The sequence below is a fragment of the Perca fluviatilis genome, chromosome 8 (assembly GCF_010015445.1).
Source record: "Perca fluviatilis chromosome 8, GENO_Pfluv_1.0, whole genome shotgun sequence".
NCBI classification, from domain to species: domain Eukaryota; kingdom Metazoa; phylum Chordata; class Actinopteri; order Perciformes; family Percidae; genus Perca; species Perca fluviatilis.
The window spans coordinates 24,146,200-24,165,924 of record NC_053119.1 but is presented as its reverse complement, the minus strand read 5'-3'; the positions used below and the strand labels follow the sequence as shown (position 1 = coordinate 24,165,924).

General features: G+C 43.6%; 2 protein-coding genes across 6 annotated transcripts in view; one reads left to right on the top strand and one right to left on the bottom strand.

Annotated features, from left to right (window-relative positions):
• Positions 1–4,348, top strand: part of rag2 (recombination activating gene 2) — a 58,767-nt gene extending 54,419 nt beyond the window's left edge. For 2 of the 4 annotated variants that reach the window (XM_039807602.1, XM_039807601.1), the window contains exon 2: positions 2,369–4,348. In XM_039807602.1, coding sequence (XP_039663536.1) covers positions 2,383–3,981 — 1,599 coding nt within the window. In that variant the 5' untranslated portion in view covers positions 2,369–2,382 and the 3' untranslated portion in view covers positions 3,982–4,348. Of the gene's footprint in view, positions 1–884; positions 972–2,368 lie in introns of those variants that run through there. The other 2 variants (XM_039807599.1, XM_039807600.1) reach the window with 2 other exon arrangements.
• Positions 4,349–4,934: 586 nt separating this feature from the next.
• On the bottom strand, positions 4,935–11,814 carry rag1 (recombination activating 1). Of its 2 annotated transcripts, none has more exons than XM_039807598.1 (4): positions 11,667–11,814; positions 10,286–10,627; positions 9,064–10,196; positions 4,935–8,198 (listed from the first exon to the last, which is right to left on the bottom strand). In XM_039807598.1, the coding sequence occupies exons 2-4, from the start codon at positions 10,618–10,620 to the stop codon at positions 6,451–6,453; spliced, it is 3,216 nt and encodes a 1,071-aa protein (XP_039663532.1). In that variant the 5' UTR covers positions 10,621–10,627; positions 11,667–11,814; the 3' UTR covers positions 4,935–6,450. The 2 variants fall into 2 exon arrangements, with proteins under 2 accessions (XP_039663532.1, XP_039663529.1); XM_039807595.1 differs by lacking the exon at positions 11,667–11,814 and adding an exon at positions 11,468–11,534.
• Between the last annotated feature and the right edge of the window lie 7,911 nt (positions 11,815–19,725).

The window sequence follows — 19,725 nt, the reverse complement described above, 5'->3', positions numbered from 1 at the left end:
CAGGTCATAAATTATGAGATTTAAAGGAATTTCAAATGCTCAATTCCCCAAATAATGTTGGAAGCATATCAGTAAACTAAATGCAATTAAAATGCTGTTTGCATCTGCATCAGTTAGTATAATAATCAAGACAAAATATGAATAAGGGTATTTTCTTCCAGAAATAACTATAACAACTATAACAATTTAAAGTTTGTCTTAAGTTTGACTTAATTTCACAGAGAACACACACACACACATACACACACACACACACACACACACACACACACAGTGGTTATCTATCCATCTGTATTGTCTGCTTCCAACCTCTTGGCAAAAGATTCACATCAGAGGTGTGTCTTGTTACGGCAATAAAAAGAAGTGACAGTACAATGTTGGACTACTTCAAAACATTTTGTCATCATGCATTTCCTCCACAATGTAGGCCACGTTTCCAGCATGATTTGTTTATGAACATCAGTTCCAATCATTTATTTAGGTACTGTATCACATAATTGAAGCCAGTTTTGGATGTGTGTAACACAATTTATTCATTTATTGTAAAAAGGCAATTTCTTAAAATGTGAGAGCAAAGCAGCATGTCCTATTTTCTTTTGGATCTGACATTTAAACGTTTTAAAGTACTGGAGAGAAAGAAAACCTACACTATATTTTTCTTAAGGAATTATAGCGGTTAGGTTTGTTCAAACAGACAAGAGCCTGTTGTACCTTCTCTGGTATAACTGATATCCAGTGATACCTTTGAAGTGATACACTAAATGCGTTCAGGCAGCACACCTGCCAGCGAGCAGCAGTCACAGACTGTTAACCTCAAGATCTGGAAGTGTTTGTGAGTCAACGAAGCTTCACAAACTCCTCTCTCTCTCTCGCCGTCTGCCTTTGTCAAAGTTTGGCTACATAAAGAGCCTTTTAGGTTTATCTTCAGACTCACGCTAAAGTGAGCTCGACATCCTGGCCTTGGCCGTAAGGTAAGCAAACTAAAAAAATATGATACTAAAAAAGTTCTCAGGCTTTTTAAATCAATATCATGCTACTGTTACTCTTGTACAGTGACACTGTCTGTGTTGAAGTCACTTATAGTGTCCACAGCAGTATTAATATTGCTGTTAACACTACTAAAAGGATTGTTATACAAGTCATTTGAAGTAATGATGGATAAATAACTTATCTTAACTCTAAAATGTAATTCATTATTAAGAGATAGTATGTCATTCATTCAGATGGAAAATAAATTCAGCAATTTTGTTTTTATTTATCTTCATTTAAAAGGTAGAATCCACATTACCAATAGCTAATGAACACAGTGCCACTGTCCAATAATTTTGTAATAGCACTGACACCGGAAAATGTGTAGTAATGAGTACTGTGACATTCCCAGAACGTGACAGCCAGTGTTTGTTTGTGTCTCATGCTACATTAAAGTACACCATGTGAGGTTCTAATTCAAAGATAGAAAGTTTAAATATGAGGTTTTGTGTGTGGTTGAAAATAATAAAGTGAACCCATGAAGAGGTAATCTCCCCTTACTTATGGACATACAACTGTTGCTGATGTTTAACTTTAAGACAGCAGTGTATTTTAGTCAGTTTACAGATGTATGACTTGGACGGGGAAAAAAAACCTCCATTCTAGCCTCTGTAACTCTGTGTCAGTAAGGCCTAGAATCACCCTGACACTTGTAACACAAACTTGAGAGTCTTACCTTTCCAATGATATAAGGCACAAAGTGTCAAAGTATATGGGAGCTGTACCACTTTTAATTTGGGTATGCCGTTTAGACCAAAAAGCATAGAATTTCAGTCGTTTTATAACAGGTTAAGACTCAGTCACGCTTTGCTACTTTGTGTTGCCAAACAATAGCAACAGCAGCATCATACAGCACATAGCATATAGTAACAGAAGCAGTATGTTAACCTCAGCATTGGTAGTGTTGGTAGGTGTGTCACGGTTGTTGTGCTCTCCATCCCAAAATGTCACATCCTGGCCAAATGAGTCTTAGAAAAGTCTAGTTTAAAATCTACATTTTTAATTATAACTCTTTTTTTTTTGATATTACAATAATAATAAGTAGTAGTATTAGTCGTAGTAGTCTTTTTATTAGTTATTGTTATTTTTACCATTTATTATATTATATCATTATGTATTCCATCTTTCAGCAATTTAAAAAGAGAGTGTCTTGCAGAGAGGCTGAATGACTGTATGCCCCTGTTTATACATGTTTGGGGTCTGGATTATGTGGATTATGATCCTCCAGGTGTTACTGTATAAACAGGACACTGTTAAACACTGCATCCCTGAATGAAAACAATCAACAGCTGACTGACATATTTTTGTGTTTCTGTGTTTGTGTGTTGTTTTGACGCAGACAGCTGCCGGGAAATGACCCTGCAACCATTAACTCCAGTGAACTGTGCAGGCCTCATACAGCCGGGCTTCTCTCTGCTGCAGCTCGATGGGGAAGTTCTCCTGTTTGGCCAGAAAGGTTGGCCAAAGCGCTCATGTCCTACGGGAGTGTTTGGCGTTCGCATTAAATGTGGTGAGATGAAGTTGAGGGCCATCTCTTTCTCCAATGACTCATGCTACCTTCCTCCATTACGTTGCCCAGCTGTTTGCCGCCTTGACCCCTATGACGGGCTTCCAGAGAGTTATCTCATCCACGGTGGCCGCACCCCAAATAACGAGATCTCATCGAGCCTGTACCTGCTGACCATGGATAGCCGTGGCTGCAATCGTAAACTGACCCTGTGCTGCAAAGAGAAAGAACTAGTGGGAGAAGTGCCAGGGGCCAGATACGGCCACACCATGAGCATAGTTCAAAGCCATGGGAAGACAGCTTGTGTATTGTTTGGTGGTAGATCCTACATGCCTGCGGGAGAGCGGACCACGGAGAGCTGGAATAGCGTGGTCGACTGTCCCCCCCAGGTGTTCCTGTTTGACTTGGAGTTTGGTTGCTCCTCTGCTCACACTTTACCTGAGCTCAGCGACGGACAGTCTTTCCATTTGGCCCTTGCCAGAGAGGACTGTGTCTACTTCCTCGGGGGTCACTCGCTCACCTCTGACTCCCGCCTCCCTCGGCTCTTCCGCCTGCGTGTTGAGCTTTTGCAGGGCAGCCCCTTGCTTTCCTGTGAGACTCTTGAAACTGGCATATCCATCTCTAGTGCCATAATCAGCCGTACAGGTCCTACCCACAGATATATCATCTTAGGTGGGTATCAGTCAAACTCTCAGAAGAGGCTGGAGTGCAGCACTGTGATTCTGGATGAGAAAGGGATCCACTTTGAGCCCTTAGAAGCACCTAAGTGGATCCCAGATATCATCCATAGTCGCACTTGGTTTGGCGGCAGTGCCGGGGAGGGAAGCATCCTACTTGCTGTACCTACTGAGGGAAGGCCGTCCCAAGCAGATATGCATTACTTCTATCAGGTGAGCTTCCAGGCAGAGGGAGACGCCAAAGAGAAGGAAGTAACCCAGGGCTGCAGCCAGGAGTCAACAGAATTCGACGACTCCACTCCTCTCGAAGACTCTGAGGAGCTCTACTTTGGTCGTGAGCCGCATGAGCTGGAGGACAGTAGTGATGGAGAAGGGGGTAATTACAATGAGGAGGATGAGGAGGACGAATCACAAACGGGCTACTGGATCAAATGCTGCCTGGGCTGTCAGGTGGACCCCAACACATGGGAGCCATACTACTCCACTGAGCTCCACCGGCCAGCCATGATCTTCTGTTCCAGAGGGGAAGAGGGACACTGGGTCCATGCCCAGTGCATGGAGCTGTCTGAGACTCTGCTGCTCAGGCTCTCTCAGGGCAGCAAAAGGTACTTCTGCCACGACCACGGAGGCCTGCCCTACCAGGAGATGACCCCACCTCGACAGGTCATGTCTCCGAAGCGTATCCCCATGAAAGTTAAGGACAGGAAAACTCCGACAATCAAGATATCCCCTGCCAAAAAAAGCTTTTTTAGGAGGCTTTTCGACTGAATCCAGTTTATGATGCGTGTCGATCACTGTTAAGAATGCTGTGTGTATTCAGCATGTTTCTTGTTTATATTCAGTCAAACATTTTGTGAAGAAAATAAACAATAGAATTGCAACCTTTCCATTATGATTGTACCTTGTCATGGAATATTGTGGAATATTTTAGCAAGTCTGTCTGCAATGTTTCTAGTTTGTGTTTTGCCAGCTGTATAACAGTTTATTGTAATTTTGGATTCATCTTTATTTCTTAACACTTCCTTCCATGGCCAGATGGAACTGAATTCTTGCTACATTTCTTTTTACCATTCAAATGATGACTAGTGAATGAAAAATACCCAATATGCTGATCTGTTCTAAATTAAAACAACAATAAACAACATTCTGTCCTCATATGTGTTTTTTAAAACTTTTTATGTGACAGAAAATCTTGATAGATCAATGTTTCAAGTTTTTAAGTTTGCAGTAGTATTCCATCATGGACCAAAGTGAAAATAATGGGATTAAATTAACACTTCCTAACATTGGCTCCCAGAGCCAAATCTACCTAAATAGTTGTTTTAAAAAAAAATTATAATTAATAAATAAATAATAATAAAAATACCGTATGTACAAATCCGTAGTCAGTTACATCAGTAATTAATTAAAAGGCAAGCTGAATGAACAACCTGAACCTAAAGGTCCTTACAGCTCCATATCATTTTAAAGAGCTTTCACAATCTCAATGTTTTAGCATATCTCCATGCAGTGTTTCTAGTGAGTGTTTTCATTCGCTGTATGACAGTTCATTGTTATTTTGTATTTTTTTTTTACGCAGTGAAAATTAAGCAGTTACGAGTGCTTTCTTTCAGGATCAAACTCTGAATTTTTCAATATTAAAACACAAAACCATGAAAAGAATTGTTAAATAAGAAACAACCAGAAGATCAAGTCAGATTATGTCTTTATTTATTCTTTGGAGGAAACAAGGTAAAAAAAAGTACAAACTCAGGTAACTCGTCAAAAGGATGGTAAGTTGTTGAAATAAATCACCACTGAAAGTCTTCAGCAACCCCAATAAACAGTTTACCAAATATTTAGTGTAATATTGAAACAGAAAATGAGGAAATCCATGGTAAAAAACAAAACAAAAGTGGAATCCTGTGAGTCATCCATCATCCATTACTTTAGAAATGCAATTCATTATGGCAACAAAACAAATAAGAGACTAGTTTCACTCTGAGACATGATGGTATTGTAGGAAAGACAACTATGGAATGAAATGTGAATATTTCACAGCTGTCACTTGGTTAAACCTATGACAGTAAAATAAAATCAAACTTTCAATCAAACAGGAAAACAAAATTGCCTGTCACAATTCAAAATGGTGAGGGCACAAATAAAGATAATATAATCAATCAATCAAACAAATAAAGTTGCCAACAAATCAGTTTCTAGCTCCCGCTCATCCCTCTCCTCTGTCAACCCGTGGCAATGAAGAAATATCAGCAGAAAAAGAGCCAGGTTATATACAGAACTACAGAAAAATCCCTGCCTGCTGGGGAGTCCATGGGGCATTAGGCTTCGTAATGGACCATACTGTATTTTTATGATATCAACAAAAAGGTCAGTATATGCTTTATTTTATGTGAAGAATTCGAATTTGAATCATCTATCCTCCTGTGCAAAAACTAAAAGAGATAAAAATTGGTTCAAAGTGACCTGGCATCCATTCTGCCCCTCAGGGATCCCTCGATAAAACACTAAAGTAATCTTTTTCAGAGGGCACTCATGAAACAAAAAACATTTGGGTCTCTGTGATTGCATTTTGTTTCAGCTCAAATGATATATTAATACAGTGGCCACAAATGTGGTCTTTTTAACACAATTTCACTCCATGACTTACAGCACTTTCATCTGTTTCCATAAATATCCTCTCTATATAAATTCATAAATGTGTCATATCCTTGCAATACAATAAACTGCGCCATATTTCACAGACGGTGAAGAGAAAAAAAGAACTTTCCTGCAAAGAGCAGGAGAAAAAGAAACCTGTGTGTCACTTCTATGTTCCTCTGTGTCCCCATCTTTGCACTGTGGTAAATAACAGCTAACAAAGCAAGGTGAATATATATATATATAAAAAAAATTATTGTCCATCAAATTTTAGAATTTTAGAATTTCTTGCGCTCTGTTCGAGTGCAAGAAATTGGTTATTTAATGGGATAAGTATTTTGTAAAAATACAACAATAAAAGATGATGGTTTAAATTTGCAAAGATACTTCAATCGCAACAAAATATAAAACAAAAATGTAGAAAATCTTGGCTTTATGTCCATAAGCTGCATTCCCCATTATTTTAAATATCAATGAATGAATATAGAAAGCACATTTGTAAACAAGTCCATATTTCTGATGGAGGCAATTAAAATGTTGAAATCTATCTTGAAAGCAGTGAAATTTTACTTAAGGTTCACATTGCTGTAAAATCAAAAATCAAAAGTCATCAATTTCCAGAGACATTTCCTCATAATCCTGGCTCTGGACTGGGTCAATGGTAGCTTGCAAAGCTTTGGCAGAGTCCTTGTGAGCTTCCATAAACTTCTGCAAGAGCTTGGAAGTGTAGAGCCAGTGATGTTTCAACACATCCTCTAGCTCAAAGGCCTTTGACTGACGTGCGTTCATCTTCCGGAAACGCCTGAACAGTTTGTTCGCTGACTCGTTCCCTTCGCTGGCCCAAGCTCCTATGGATCCATCTCTCTCTATGATTTCAGGCACGTGGGCCAGGGTCTTGTGCAGGTAATTGGTTATCTTTCCATCATACCTATATTTAAATGTAGAGGAGAGAATGTCAGCAAAGCGCTGGGAGTTAAAGCTGTAGCGGCACAGCTGGTCGGGGCACTCCTTGGCAGGGCAGGAGGCGCGCCACACAGGCTTCATCTGGATGTAGATCCTTATAAGCTCCCTCAGGGCCTCCCTCCTCTCCTCTGAGGGCACCAGCTCACACACCACCTCCACAGCCTCTTGGGTCATTAGCCTCCGGGCATAGTTCCCATTCATCCTCATCACCGGTCTCAGCTTCAACTTCTTCCTCAGCTGTTTATCCAGGGCCGCCCTCCAGCTGCGCCGTTCCTCCCGACTGGGGTTGACCTTTTTGTACACCTCTCCGATCTCATCCTGGAAGATTTTGTAGAACTCAGTGGCATTGCCGATGTCACAGTGCAATGCGTCCAGCGTTAAATGGGTCTCCATGAAGGGCTTGGCAGAGACCCCCTTGACTCTGTCTCGCAGCTCATCTACGGACTCAGAAAAGGGGTTGGTTCTCCATATTTCATACCGATCTAGGTTCTCTTCATGACTGCGGGTGACGGAATGTAGCACCATGTTTTGAGAAGCCTCTGCCCGAGTGGAGTCACAAAGAGTGCACACGTAGGTGGACCCTGAGGCCTCGAGGCCCTCCATCTCACGCACCATCTTCTCATCATATCCCGTGCCTCTGAAGTGAAAGCGAAAGGAGCGAGGTAGTCCACCCATGGATACGATGAGCCTGCTCTCTTTCATTGCATTACGCTCTGCAACTATAGGCCCCAGGACGGCTGTGAGCGTCTCATGGTCTGACTCATCCACAAACATCAGGCAAAGGGGCTTACAGGACAGTTCTGAGTTTGGCTTTGGCTCAGTGAAGATGGTAACCTCTTTCTCCTCCTCGTCTGCCAGGACGGAGATAGACATAATAGTGAAAGAAAAACGTACAGCCTTCTCAGGAACAGCTGGTCCTCCACCGTGCTTCTCGCTGACATCGCCCATGCCATCACAGGATTCCTTGATCATGACACTGAAGCCTGAGGTGCAAGCACTGTCTTCCATCCCACTCTCGCTCAGCCCCTCCATGATGTCCTCCTCCAGATCCTTTAATGCTGACACCAGTGCCACATCATAGCGAAACCGCCGAGTGATGGTGTCAGCTGGGAAGTCATCCACCGAGGAAGCCCATCCAGAGACTCCATTAATAATGCCAACACTACAAGATGTAGACACATTCTTGAGAGCGGGCTGCCATTCAAACTCGTGAAAGCCAGGGAGAAGCTCCTTCTCTGCAGCTCGCAGGGAGTGCAGGGGCTGAAAGATCTGGCGGCCACTGGTGGCTTTGACAGTCCGGTACATCTTGTGATACTGGCTGCAGCTCAGGAAAGTGTTGACCCGAATGGCCAGGCACACAGCAGGATGCAACCCAAAGCCTCTGCCTGCAGAGAGAGAGAGAGAGAGAGAAGGAAAAGAGAGAAAGTTTCAGGAGAGAGACAGAAGGAGGCAAAGTAAAAACAAAACAAAAAAAAGAAGAAGGTGAGAGGAAAGGATTTAGACATGGAAAGAATTATTTAACACCAAACTGGAAGCCCATTTCTAGTGCTTGAAAAGAACTTCAGTATCCAACATTTCCTCATTTGATATCCTGCATTTAGAGTCATTTATACTATGAGACAGCGAAAATTGCAAATTTACCACCCAAATGTGAATGTATCATTGTCAAAAGCCCACAAGCCCATGATTACAGAATCCAATATTTCCTAATTTCCAAATGTTATAAGGGGACAGAGGGTGAGTCAGTGAAGCTGGCAAAAGTGATGTATTGGCTGCAGATGAAAACAGACACCAGCTGGCTTCTATTCCCCAGAGAGGAGGATGGTGCTGTCTGTGTAATTTGCAGATACAAGAGCTGCTGATGTTGTTTTGATTCTAACAGCCCCTTCACAAGAGTTGTTATTGTGCATTAAAGGGAGTGTGAGACTGAGAGACTGACGGACAAGCAGGCAGGGAATGTGTGTGGGAGAGAATCAGGGAGGGTTTGAGCGTGCAACAGCGGTGGTTCAATAAACGGAGATGGACAAAAATGAAATGCTTTTCAATCAAAATCAGAGAAAACTTCTCCCTCTTCAATAGTGAACTTTTCAATTCATTGCTATTAATGAGATGACTGTATTCACTCCGAGACAGGCAGAAATATTAATGAGCCAACGCTATCATAATTTTCATTTGTTTGTGTCCCTTTGTCTTGGCTACGGAGGGTTATACGTTGATTAAACAAAAAAAAACATTACAATAGCTTATTACCTTGCATCATGGCCTCTAGCTCATCTGCTTGCCGGTGTTCATTCGCAGACCTCAGTGCAAGCAGAAACAGAGCCTGGCACACAGACTTCAAGTCGCCACCTTCCTCTTTGTCTGCAAACGCCCTCACCTGGTTCTTCATTTCCCTCAGCCGATGCTTCTGGGCACGACGGGTAAGCGACAGCAGGTGCTGACGGGGTCTTCCCCCTTTATTGGCTTGCAGGGAGTTGTCGATTTCTGATGACTGCTGCTTTGGGTCCCGTCCATCCAGCTCATGGCCCAGACAATGAGCTTTGAACGAGTCTAACCTTACTTGCTTGCCGCAGCCGCTCCTAGGGCAGAGCAGAGGTAGGGAATGTAGGGCTGATAAGAAGGTTTTGGTGGGTGGGCTGAGATCATCAGGGGCGCAGGACAAGTTGCAGGCCGGGCAGTGAGGTCCCAGAACATGGCTATATTTTATAATACAGCTGCGGCAGAAGAGGTGTCCACAGGGGGACTGGACTGGATCAGAGAGCAGGTGGTCACACACCAGGCAGGTGAAAGACAAGAGGAAGTCCACAGGGAGCTTCTCCGAGATCAGCTTGGTATTCACATGGTCTTTCTGGCAGTGGGTGATGTTCCTCACCCATTGCTCTCTCTGGATGCTGGGTTTCCTGCACGCTCGGAGCACAGGAGAGTGATGATGGTCTCCGAACGGTCTCAGAGCCCTCCTCTCACCCACGGCAATGCTGTCGCTGTAGTCCCACCTGGTCCTTTTTGCCAGGCTCTGGGCTTTGGGAATGGCTTTTCGCCTCTTCCTTCCAGTCCGCTGGAATGAAGGTTTCCTGGGGGAGCAAAGATGGCAGGGGGAAGAGTGGGGTTTCCATTCCGGGACGCTCGTTCTGGAGAAGCTGCAGACGCCGCCGCCGCGTATGGAAACCACCCAGCAGCGATGGCAGAAGAGAAGAGGTTGGACAGACTCTATGTCCTCTGTCACATCCACTTTGAAGACTTTGAGGATGACCTCTGGCCAGCTTGTAAACTTGCAGCCCATTTTACGCAGGGCACCCTTGCTGATCTCATCCAGATCCCCGTTAACGTCGTGCACCGGTCCTTTGACTTTTCTCAGGGTCAATCCACAGAGACGGCACAAGCACCTTCATAGAGGAAAACAATGTTGTCAAATTTTTTTAAAGAATTGCATATTATATAGGGAAGGTAATGTAGTATAGTGACATGTTATCACCTGAGGTGGTTCATGTGGGTGTCCATCTCCTGTAGCTTCATATCTACCCTCCAGCCAGGGCCCTCCACATTTTCCTTGCTTTTTCCCCCGAGGCACAATTTCATAACACTCCCTGGACTAACAGCATTATCTGACTCTATATTTGGAGCTGCATGATGTGAGATCTCTAACAAGGCTCCTTTCTCAGGCTGTGTTTCACTGGGCAGAGGGGCCTTCTCCATGGACTTCACCCGAAACAGTTTAAACTTCCACTGAGAGTACTCAGAGTGGGGATGGTGGAGCTCAGCCGGCATGGAGGATCTGGGGCCATCTGTCTCCAGGCTCTCCTCCGCCATTATGCGACTAAGGAGAGGAGAGGAGAGGAGAGGAGAGGAGAGGAGAGGAGAGGAGAGGTTAGTTTGATCCATCACAAAAGTGAGAAAATAATTTCAGCTGTCCGTGAGATACATGGCTGTGGATGCAGGAGAAAAGATTTGAAGGTTCAAACGCTTAGATATCCCCAGTGCCTTCTCAGCGTTGAGCCCATGACACAATCTAAAAGCTTTACTTGATTCCTGTTGAATTAATGCACCAAGTTCCCTGAAATCCCACTGAACAGAGAGTAGTGAGCCCCATCCCAGAGTGCTGTATTATAACATAAGTGGCATTTTGATCTTGTGTAAAATGCATGAGACAAGCATTGGGGGATCGATACAGCACAAAAATCTTCATTTCTCTCATCTCCAATCCCATCGCTCAGGGAGCCATTGTGGATTTTTTTCCTTTGACACAGCGAGTTTGCTAAATGGGCAACCTTATCTCTGCAATGCTGTCAATCATTTATATTAGTCATTTTCTTGGCTGGACAGAGAATTGGAGCCCCGGGAGCCTCTGACTGGCATTTTAAATGCTTGGGGGAAAAAATCTAAAATACAGGAAGCTTACTATTATTAATATTACATATTGACCAAACAGGAGGGGAAAAAAAGAAAAAAACATCATATTGAATAAAGATCATAAAGAATTATTCCAAACACAACATTGTTACATCGAAGAGTCGTATTTCAACAGGCAAGTGCTCTTGATACTATAGCACAGGTAAGATCAGTGATACTACTGCATTGACACACCATATTTCATCTCCTCCCATATTATCTAGGTTCCATTACAAGTTCAGACAATAAATCAGTCAAACAATCTTACCATTGCACAACCATGGTGCACACACTCTAGTCTCTTTCGTCTATCCATCTTTCGGTCTTCTCGCTACCGTTTTCTCCCTGGGAGGCTCAAATCTGGCAGTACTCCTTCATTTCCTAGCTCTCTGTGCACTTGACATGCTGAACTCTCCTTTGAGACAAACAGCTGAGCCTGTATGCATGTGTGTCAGCTGGGCTCTTACCTTGTTTTTCAGTCTCAGCTGGCGTCAGCTCCCCTGGGGGTCCTCTTCGCATGGGAGCACAAGGGAAGCCCTGGAGCCAGGCCCTATACACACTATGTGTACTGTCTATGCAAGAGTCTGTCAGAGCTTGGAGCATCTGTGACCAGGAGTTGTGGCTCCATACAGTGGGATTGCTCCTGTCTGTCTCATCATGTCTTGTATTTATACCCTTCCTTTGGTGGGATCCCAACAGTCAACTCCTGACACCTGATGCAGGCAGCTGATTTTTGGAGAAAAAAAAAACACATACAAAAAAAACAAGGTCGACCCCCAAAGCACAGTTGCAAACATGTACAGTATATGTACAGAATCCAACAGCCTACCTCAAACAAGCATTTTTTTTTTTTTACCACAATACATTGATCCTCAGCTGGAAACACTTCTATGTCACCTTTATCTTCCTCACATCAATCTGCTGGCTTACCTCAGCCAGGTGGCCTCTCTCTGACAGAAATATAGATACTGTTAAACTTGTGAAAAAGGCTACCAGTGCAGAGACACAACAGATTACAGAATAAATGCATATCCTAGTCCCACTGACAAATAAAAAGTCTGACAAACATTTTATAACAAAAGAATTTTAATAGTGACATTTCAAATTTATAATCGGACCGATGAATACAGCATCTGGTTACAAGTCAGTGCATTGCAACTTGTTAAAACTGGAGAGAATCTTTGTTGATTTGTTTGTGTGTGTGTCTGTCAGAAGTGTGGAGGTGTTCAATACAAAGGTCACAAATGGGGCCATATTTTGAGGGCGATATCTTTTTACGGTACTGTAATTGTCTTTCATCTTCTTCTTACATTGTGATCTTTCAAAACGGGTCTTGTTTATTCCAAGGCAGATGCATTGTGTTGTGTGTATTGTTTTACTTGTCATTTTGTCCATCCCGTGTTTTTTTTATCTGTAATTCTTCCCTCTGTATATATTGTCAGCACATTTCATTAATTTCTCCAAATGCCGTCTCTCTGTCACTTTTCAGAATTATTTTTAATCAGACATCATCGTTTGATGTAATGTCTCAGTAGGTATGGGGAGTATTTGCCCAAGATCATTCTTGTTTGTAATTATCCAGGGGATTAATCTGGTGTATTCGCCACAGGAGCCTGCTGCTGTTGCATTGAATTTGCCAGCCAAGTCATTAGATACACAGTCAGTGGGAACCAAACAACAGTTGGGTCTCTCCCACTCTTGTCAGCCTAACAGGGGAGCAAGATGAATACTGGCAGGCTTATATTTGGTGCATATGGTCAAATGTAGTCTTTGGAAGGTCTTGCTAGTCCACACAACATTAGGGTATCGGAGAAAAACGTGCTCTGGTTTATTGGCATTTCTTTAAACCAATCACAATCGTCTTGGGCGGCACTAAGCGTCGGACGGAGCAACGGTGCCTCTGCAATATAGTCTCGGGAAGGAACATGTTTTGGAGGAACGTGTACGTTCAAAGGTTGTTATAGTCGTGCAACAGAAAACTCCGATCGGACAGATAGTCTAGCTAGGTGTCTGGATTTACCCTGCAGAGATCTGAGGAGCAGTTAACCACAGTCCTCATAAATCGACCGGAGTTTAGAATGCCAACACAAAGAAAGCAAATATATGAGGGACATCTGGCCGAAAATGAGGCACATCCGGCGGAACATCCGGCGGTACCGGAACAATCCCGTAAATGAAACGTCGTCGATATAGACTAGGTCAAGTGTGACCTTAGACAGGAATGGTAGTTTTTTGGTTTGTTGGTTTCTTTGTGACAAGTATAGTTGATCACAAGAAACGCTGAAGCGCAAATACACAGCAAATTTAGTGGGTTGGGGAGGGTGCGGTTCTTCTAGGCCTACCAAAATCCATCAGACACAGCTGGGAGATTTGAAGTACACAACGCTTGATACATTACATATCCAAGAACAAGCAAATGATGGATTGTAGCAAGATGTTCCAAGCCTATTTATAGCTGATTTTTAGATTTATGGTAGCCAAGTAGCCACGCGTTTCCAAGGTAAACGACATACCTAGCTGCAGATGTCTGCCTGACAAACAAGCGGTGACCCCCTGAGACCCTCATCTCTCTGCGCCTGCTAATTGACTTGTTATTGATCAACTCAAAGACAGTCTGATTTATGGGGAAGAGGACTTGTGGAGACAGCCACCTGGCATGGAGCGGAGTGTTATGAATGTGAGGAGCAAATCCTGGGGGACTAGAGGCTGCAGTTTAGGAGGACATGCAGGAGTTTGCAATGCACCAGTGAACTGACACCTTGCACTATGGAGGTTTTTTTTTTTTTCTAATGTGATGAATCCAAACAACAGCAGTGAGCAGCAATGTGTTGTGTGTGTGTGTGTGTGTGTGTGTGTGTGTGTGTGTGTGTGTGTGTGTGTGTGTGTGTGTGTGTGTGTGTGTGTGTGTGTGTGTGTGTGTGTGTGTGTGTGTGTGCGCGCATTGGCGGGATGAGAAGGAATATGGCAGGGGCAGAACATGTGTTAGGGGGAAGGGGGGGTTGGGAGGGGCTGTGTGTCTGTTTTTGTGAGTCCATGCTGGTGTGTTGGTGACACCCAGGAGCTAGACCAAATAAATATAAAGTCATCCTACAAATCCATCCTCGAGAAACTTCAGAATCATTACTTTTGGGTATGTGTGTGTAGAACAAAGAGACAGACCGGCAGAGAAAGGGAACAAGAGGGAAGGCATAAGAGGGGGAAAAACAGAGAAGGGATGTATAGTAGTGATCTTGTGTAAAGGAGTTGCACAGGATAACAGGCTTAGCTCAGAGCGGAGAAGACAAAAGGGCTTACGGCTGATTGCAGGCTGTGACAAGGAAAGGGGCAAAGGATCAAGCCTTCCAGGCAGAACTATGTAAGCCAACGGTCTCAAAAAGACCCCCTGGCAGTTCAAGTCACCTGGCAGCTTAAGGAAAAGTGTCAATTGCAGAGATGGACATTGAATGAATTCCACAGAAGCATTGGTATCTTCCTCACAGGGAATAAAATGTCAGCATTGTCCACATTTGAATAGGCCAGACTGAAATTGCAGCATGATATTTCTAAATGTCATAAAGAATGTAGGCATCTTTGTGATTGTATTCAGGGTAAAGAGGGCATTTCAATCTCATATTTCCACTGAGTGTTATGCAATATACTGAGCATTCGGTATGCAAATCTGTAATTGCATTTTCATAGCACGTTCAACAACTTCTTCAGCCATTTCTTAGTGAGCCGCCTCCCACTGTCCACCTCTTCCATCCCTCATCCGGAGACATGATTTGGCAGATTAATGCTCAAAGAGGCAGACTTCAATGCAGAGCTATTCGTCAAGCTACCTGCCAGAACGAACCCCTTACCCCACTACTCAAATCCCCCCTCATTCATCTCCCCCTGTCTCTCCCTCTCAAAGTCTTGTTTCCCTCGTCTCGCCCCTCTCCTCTCACCCTCACCTCAGCTTTTGTTAATAATCAATTATGTGATTATTCCAATAAGGTGATTAATTACTGGCTCTCCCTCCCCCTGTACCACAGGTTAGCGTGCCTATAATCACACAGTGACAGCCAGGGGACAGCTGAGTTGAGTGATGCTGTCTTGAGGCCTTGCGTGACCCTGTATGACTCGGCTGCATTTGTTGTCGGCTCATCCTGACTGATGGAGCTTTAATAGAGAGTAGAGACGCGCCACAACATCACATCTTCTACAAATAAGATCCCCCACAAGCCCCCGACAGCCTGACACCACAATATCTTCCATGTCCAGCTATCCAAATATTCATTTTATTGGATGGTCTAGTCTTGGGACCCTGAGGCGCCGCTGAGTTATTTTGGTTTTGGACAGGTTCCATTCATCTCCTCTGTTCTGGTGAGTTAGACAATGTGTAGAACATCTTAAGCTACAGCAACTGTGAACCTTTAAAAAAAAAATTTAAAAAAAATCCTGTTACCATAGCAAGCTAGGTCACATAAAGGTCAATACACATGCAGAGATTGCAGTGAATAAATAGTGTGATTGTGCTTGAGTTTACAGTATGGCCCTCTGAAAAGCGAGACTTGAGCAGTACAGATGGATGTTGATCCACTCGCAGTAAACCAAATGAAATTAAACCCTGAGAGGGATTCAGGAGCACAAGAGTAGAGTGGGGAATCAAGACCAGTGTCTTTAATCAAAATAACAATGCTCTTTAATTCTGTGTTAATTAAATGTAGATTTCCCAGATCGAGGAGCAGTCCCTTTGATGCCAGGGGACCTCTAGTCAAATAAACATCCACTCCCTGGATTTGTCTGGTGTTTAACCATGTCTTAGTCCTCTTTTCCTAAACTAGCTGGTGCTAGTTTACACAGAAGGTGTGTCAGCTGAGGGATAGTAGCTTGCAAACAACTCCTCAGGATTTCATATATCAATAAGTGGCCTACAACCGTACAGTTCTCAGATGAAATGAGAGTAATAGTGAATTCTCTGCACTAAATTTCGCACCATTTGTCTCTTGATTGGTCATTTGCCCTCTTTCACTTCCCCACTCCCTCCCTCAGTCCCCCTCTATCAATGTAATGAGCAAATCATGGCCTCTAGGGAGAGATGTAGGGAGAAAAATTGGTCCCATTATGTGTCAAGGAGTGTGAAAAGAGTAGCGGTGTTGTCTGTCAACTCTAACCCCCAACTGTCCGCGGTCGTAACTTCCCACCAAACACAATGAGCTCGTTGCCCGCACGTAGATCTGCTTATTATTTCCCTGTCTTTTAACTACAAAGTCCATTATTGGAAATGCCAGGACAGCCGTGCCCTTTTCTGCACTAGCTCTGCCACAGCTCAGACAAGGTTACAATCGACACAGTAACACACAGTGATTCAAGGCTGATTTAGAGTGACTGGTCTTAAAGCTGACTTTTACAGTACAGTAATTATAGGAGATGAAGGAGGAGGAGCTGTGAAGGATGCTGTGGCTAGGTGGGGGCTTTGGGGAGGCAGGTTGTTGTCATTTGGCAGCCAGTCCAGTTGGAGAGAGAAATTACAAATGGAGCCAGAGCCTGGGTGGTGGAGCATTTATCAGCCAGTCCTCGCAATAATTCACACGATCCAGCGGGGAGCCATTATTTTACCACCCCGCTCTCTCACGGCAACCTGCTGGTGGCGAGGATGATGATAGCTACAGGCTTTATGAGCAGACATATACAGTTATTGTTTGAGAACAATAGTTTGGAAAGTCCCATCTCTTTTCAGTATTCACAATCATATGTAGTCCGTGGATTGGACTGTGCTGAGAAATAATCAAGCAGTTGAGCCTAACTCAGGGGCATATGGCGTTTGTTCAATGCAGCAGAACAACAAAGATGCCTCAGGAAGGGACTGACAAACACGTGGTCCCTGTAGTTGGAGGGGAGAGTAACTGGCACGGAATACATAAAGATCACAAATAAATACACCATCCACCTGCTCGGCGAGTGCTTTGGGACCGGGTAGATCCGAAGGCATTGATACAGTTTTGCATTCGCTGGTCTGCCTGTAAAAGCAAGTATAACAGTCTCTGCATAAACAAATACATTCCTGACTGAATAGGGAATAGGCATTGGAGGCCTGTGATGGCCTTCTCATAATAACAATGATAAAAATGCTATTATTCTATTCATACTCCCCTCACTCTTTACCAGCTTTCCCTTTTGGCTCCCATGGGAGACACATCATTCTAATATACACAAGTTTTCATCCCTTCTCTTTCTGTGAAAGACCTGCAGGAGAGACAGAGACAGGGGAAGAGAGAGAGAGAGAGAGAGAGAGAGAGAGAGAGAGAGAGAGAGAGAGAGAGAGAGAGAGAGATTGGGACTGTTTATTCAGTCAGATGATCTAACGTGTGTGGAATAGATTTGAGCTTTAGAGGAAGCTGTCTACACAATGGCAGCTGGCATCAGTGAGTGAGTGAATGATGGCGCATCTGAAATCACTCCCTCATTGACTCATTGACTTTGTTCTATAGTGAAATACTAAATTGAGATTGTAGACACTTTTTTGACTCATCTATTAAGGCAAAACATTGCTGTGGAGGTGTGGAGAGTGTGGGTAGGAGGTGGTGGCTCAGGTGAGCAGGCAGGGAGGGACTGATTGTTACAGCTGCAGCGAGCTGTCTAATCATGCTCTCCCTCTCCCTCGTGCCGACTGTGAGAGAGGAGACGCGGACACTGTGTGGTGGGCCTCGCGACCGAGAGCCTTGGCCCAAGTGGGAGCGAGGGAGCTCCAGATGGATTGTGGGACAATTCATTGCTGATGCGATCATCAAATAAAGAGCTGTGGCAAATATTCCTCCGAGTGTGTTTGTGGTTATCTGTGAACAGAGGTCTACAGCAGTGGAGCTGCTACAATTGCATTATGCAGTATATTTAGCAACAAGACTCTACAGCCACACCAACGGCTCTGTGAGGTAGTACTTAAGCATAGCTGATGTTTAGCATTATTTATCACAATCTTAGTTTTGTGTGTTATCATACTAACATTTGCTAATTAGCACTAAAAACAAAGTATAGCTGAGGCTAGTTAATTAGTTTTGCAGGTATTTAGTCACTAAACAAAATTCTGCAAATGTTGGTGGTGCTGAAAAGTCACCAGATCAGCAAAGATATTAGTTTATTTAGACATACATGTCTGGATCAAATTTAACAGCAATCCATCCAATAGTGGGATGGAACCATGGATGTCTAGGCTTAATTTCTTCAACATGTACCAATGTAACATGTAACATACCAATCTAACCAGTATATCGATCAATATCGACGCTATTGATGAAAAGTCAGGGGATATGAGGCGCATGAATGTCAGTACAAATTTTCCTGGCAATCCTTTCAGTAGTTGTTGAGTTAATTCAGTCTGGACCAAAGTGATGGACCGACCAGCTGACAGGCGAACATTTCCAAAGAGCCACATCGTTAGCGTGCCTAAAAAATAGTGAACATGCTATGAAAAAAAGCCTATATAATGCATACGTATTTGTCTACTCATTTTAACAGGTGTCCTCATCACCCAAAGCCAAACTCTTTTACCAAGATGGCTGCAACCATGTCTTCATGTCTGTCTTTAATACTCTTTTTTTTTTTTTTTATTCCCTCAGTCTGCTCTCGCTTCACTTCCTCGTGCCATTCACTGTCATTGTGAAAAGGTGTATGTGACTCCACTAGTAGAGCATAGCCCATTATTGTAAATAGGCCAATAAGTAACTTCACACAACGTGTCCCCAAAGCAAGCACACTCTATATGCAAAGCAGAGGTACACTGCTAAAGAAACTGGCGCCAAGTGATTATATTTGTAATTTAATTTCCTTGGTCACACAGAGATAAGAGAAGGGAGCGGCTACAGTTGGCCGGGGATGAATAGAGTGACGAGAATGGGACTACAGCTTCATTGTCTGGACTGAGATGTCCGAGACGACACCACTTACGAACAACGGTACCGGCGGCGGGCAGATATGGTATATACACAGGGATTCAAACTCAAAGACACGAAAACAATGTTAGTAACAGAGACAGCAGAGAGAGTTCCACTATACAAGAACACATGCACTCTCAAATCAAATAAATGAATGTAGGTGCAGGATAATCAAGAAACTCTTCCGAAGCAAGCTCTGCCTCTCCTCTTTCTGTCTGTCTTCGTCGCACTCAGTTTTGCTGAACAAATGTAATCAGCCGGGTGGTCTGGGTGGGATGTCGGTCACAAAGAGCAACGGCTCATTGCTGATTCTACAGGCGAAATGAACCTGGTCCCTGCAAGAAAGACGACTGAAGGACACAAGGTGTACTCTCCCGACAGGCTCTCTATGTCTCCCTCCTTCTGTCTGCTTTTTCTGAGATTGTAGAACTGCAGATATCAAATTTCCTGACTTTTCCATTTTCAAAGAGTGTCCACTTATACTGATGACAATGCAGTGGAGGACACAATACTGCAGTGGTCAAACTCTGATTTTGACTACATCAGAACATTCAGGGCTGGAGCTGATGGTGAGCAAAGTTACTCAAAATCTCACAGCACAAAAACAGAATTCAGGGTCAGCGCAAAACTGCTT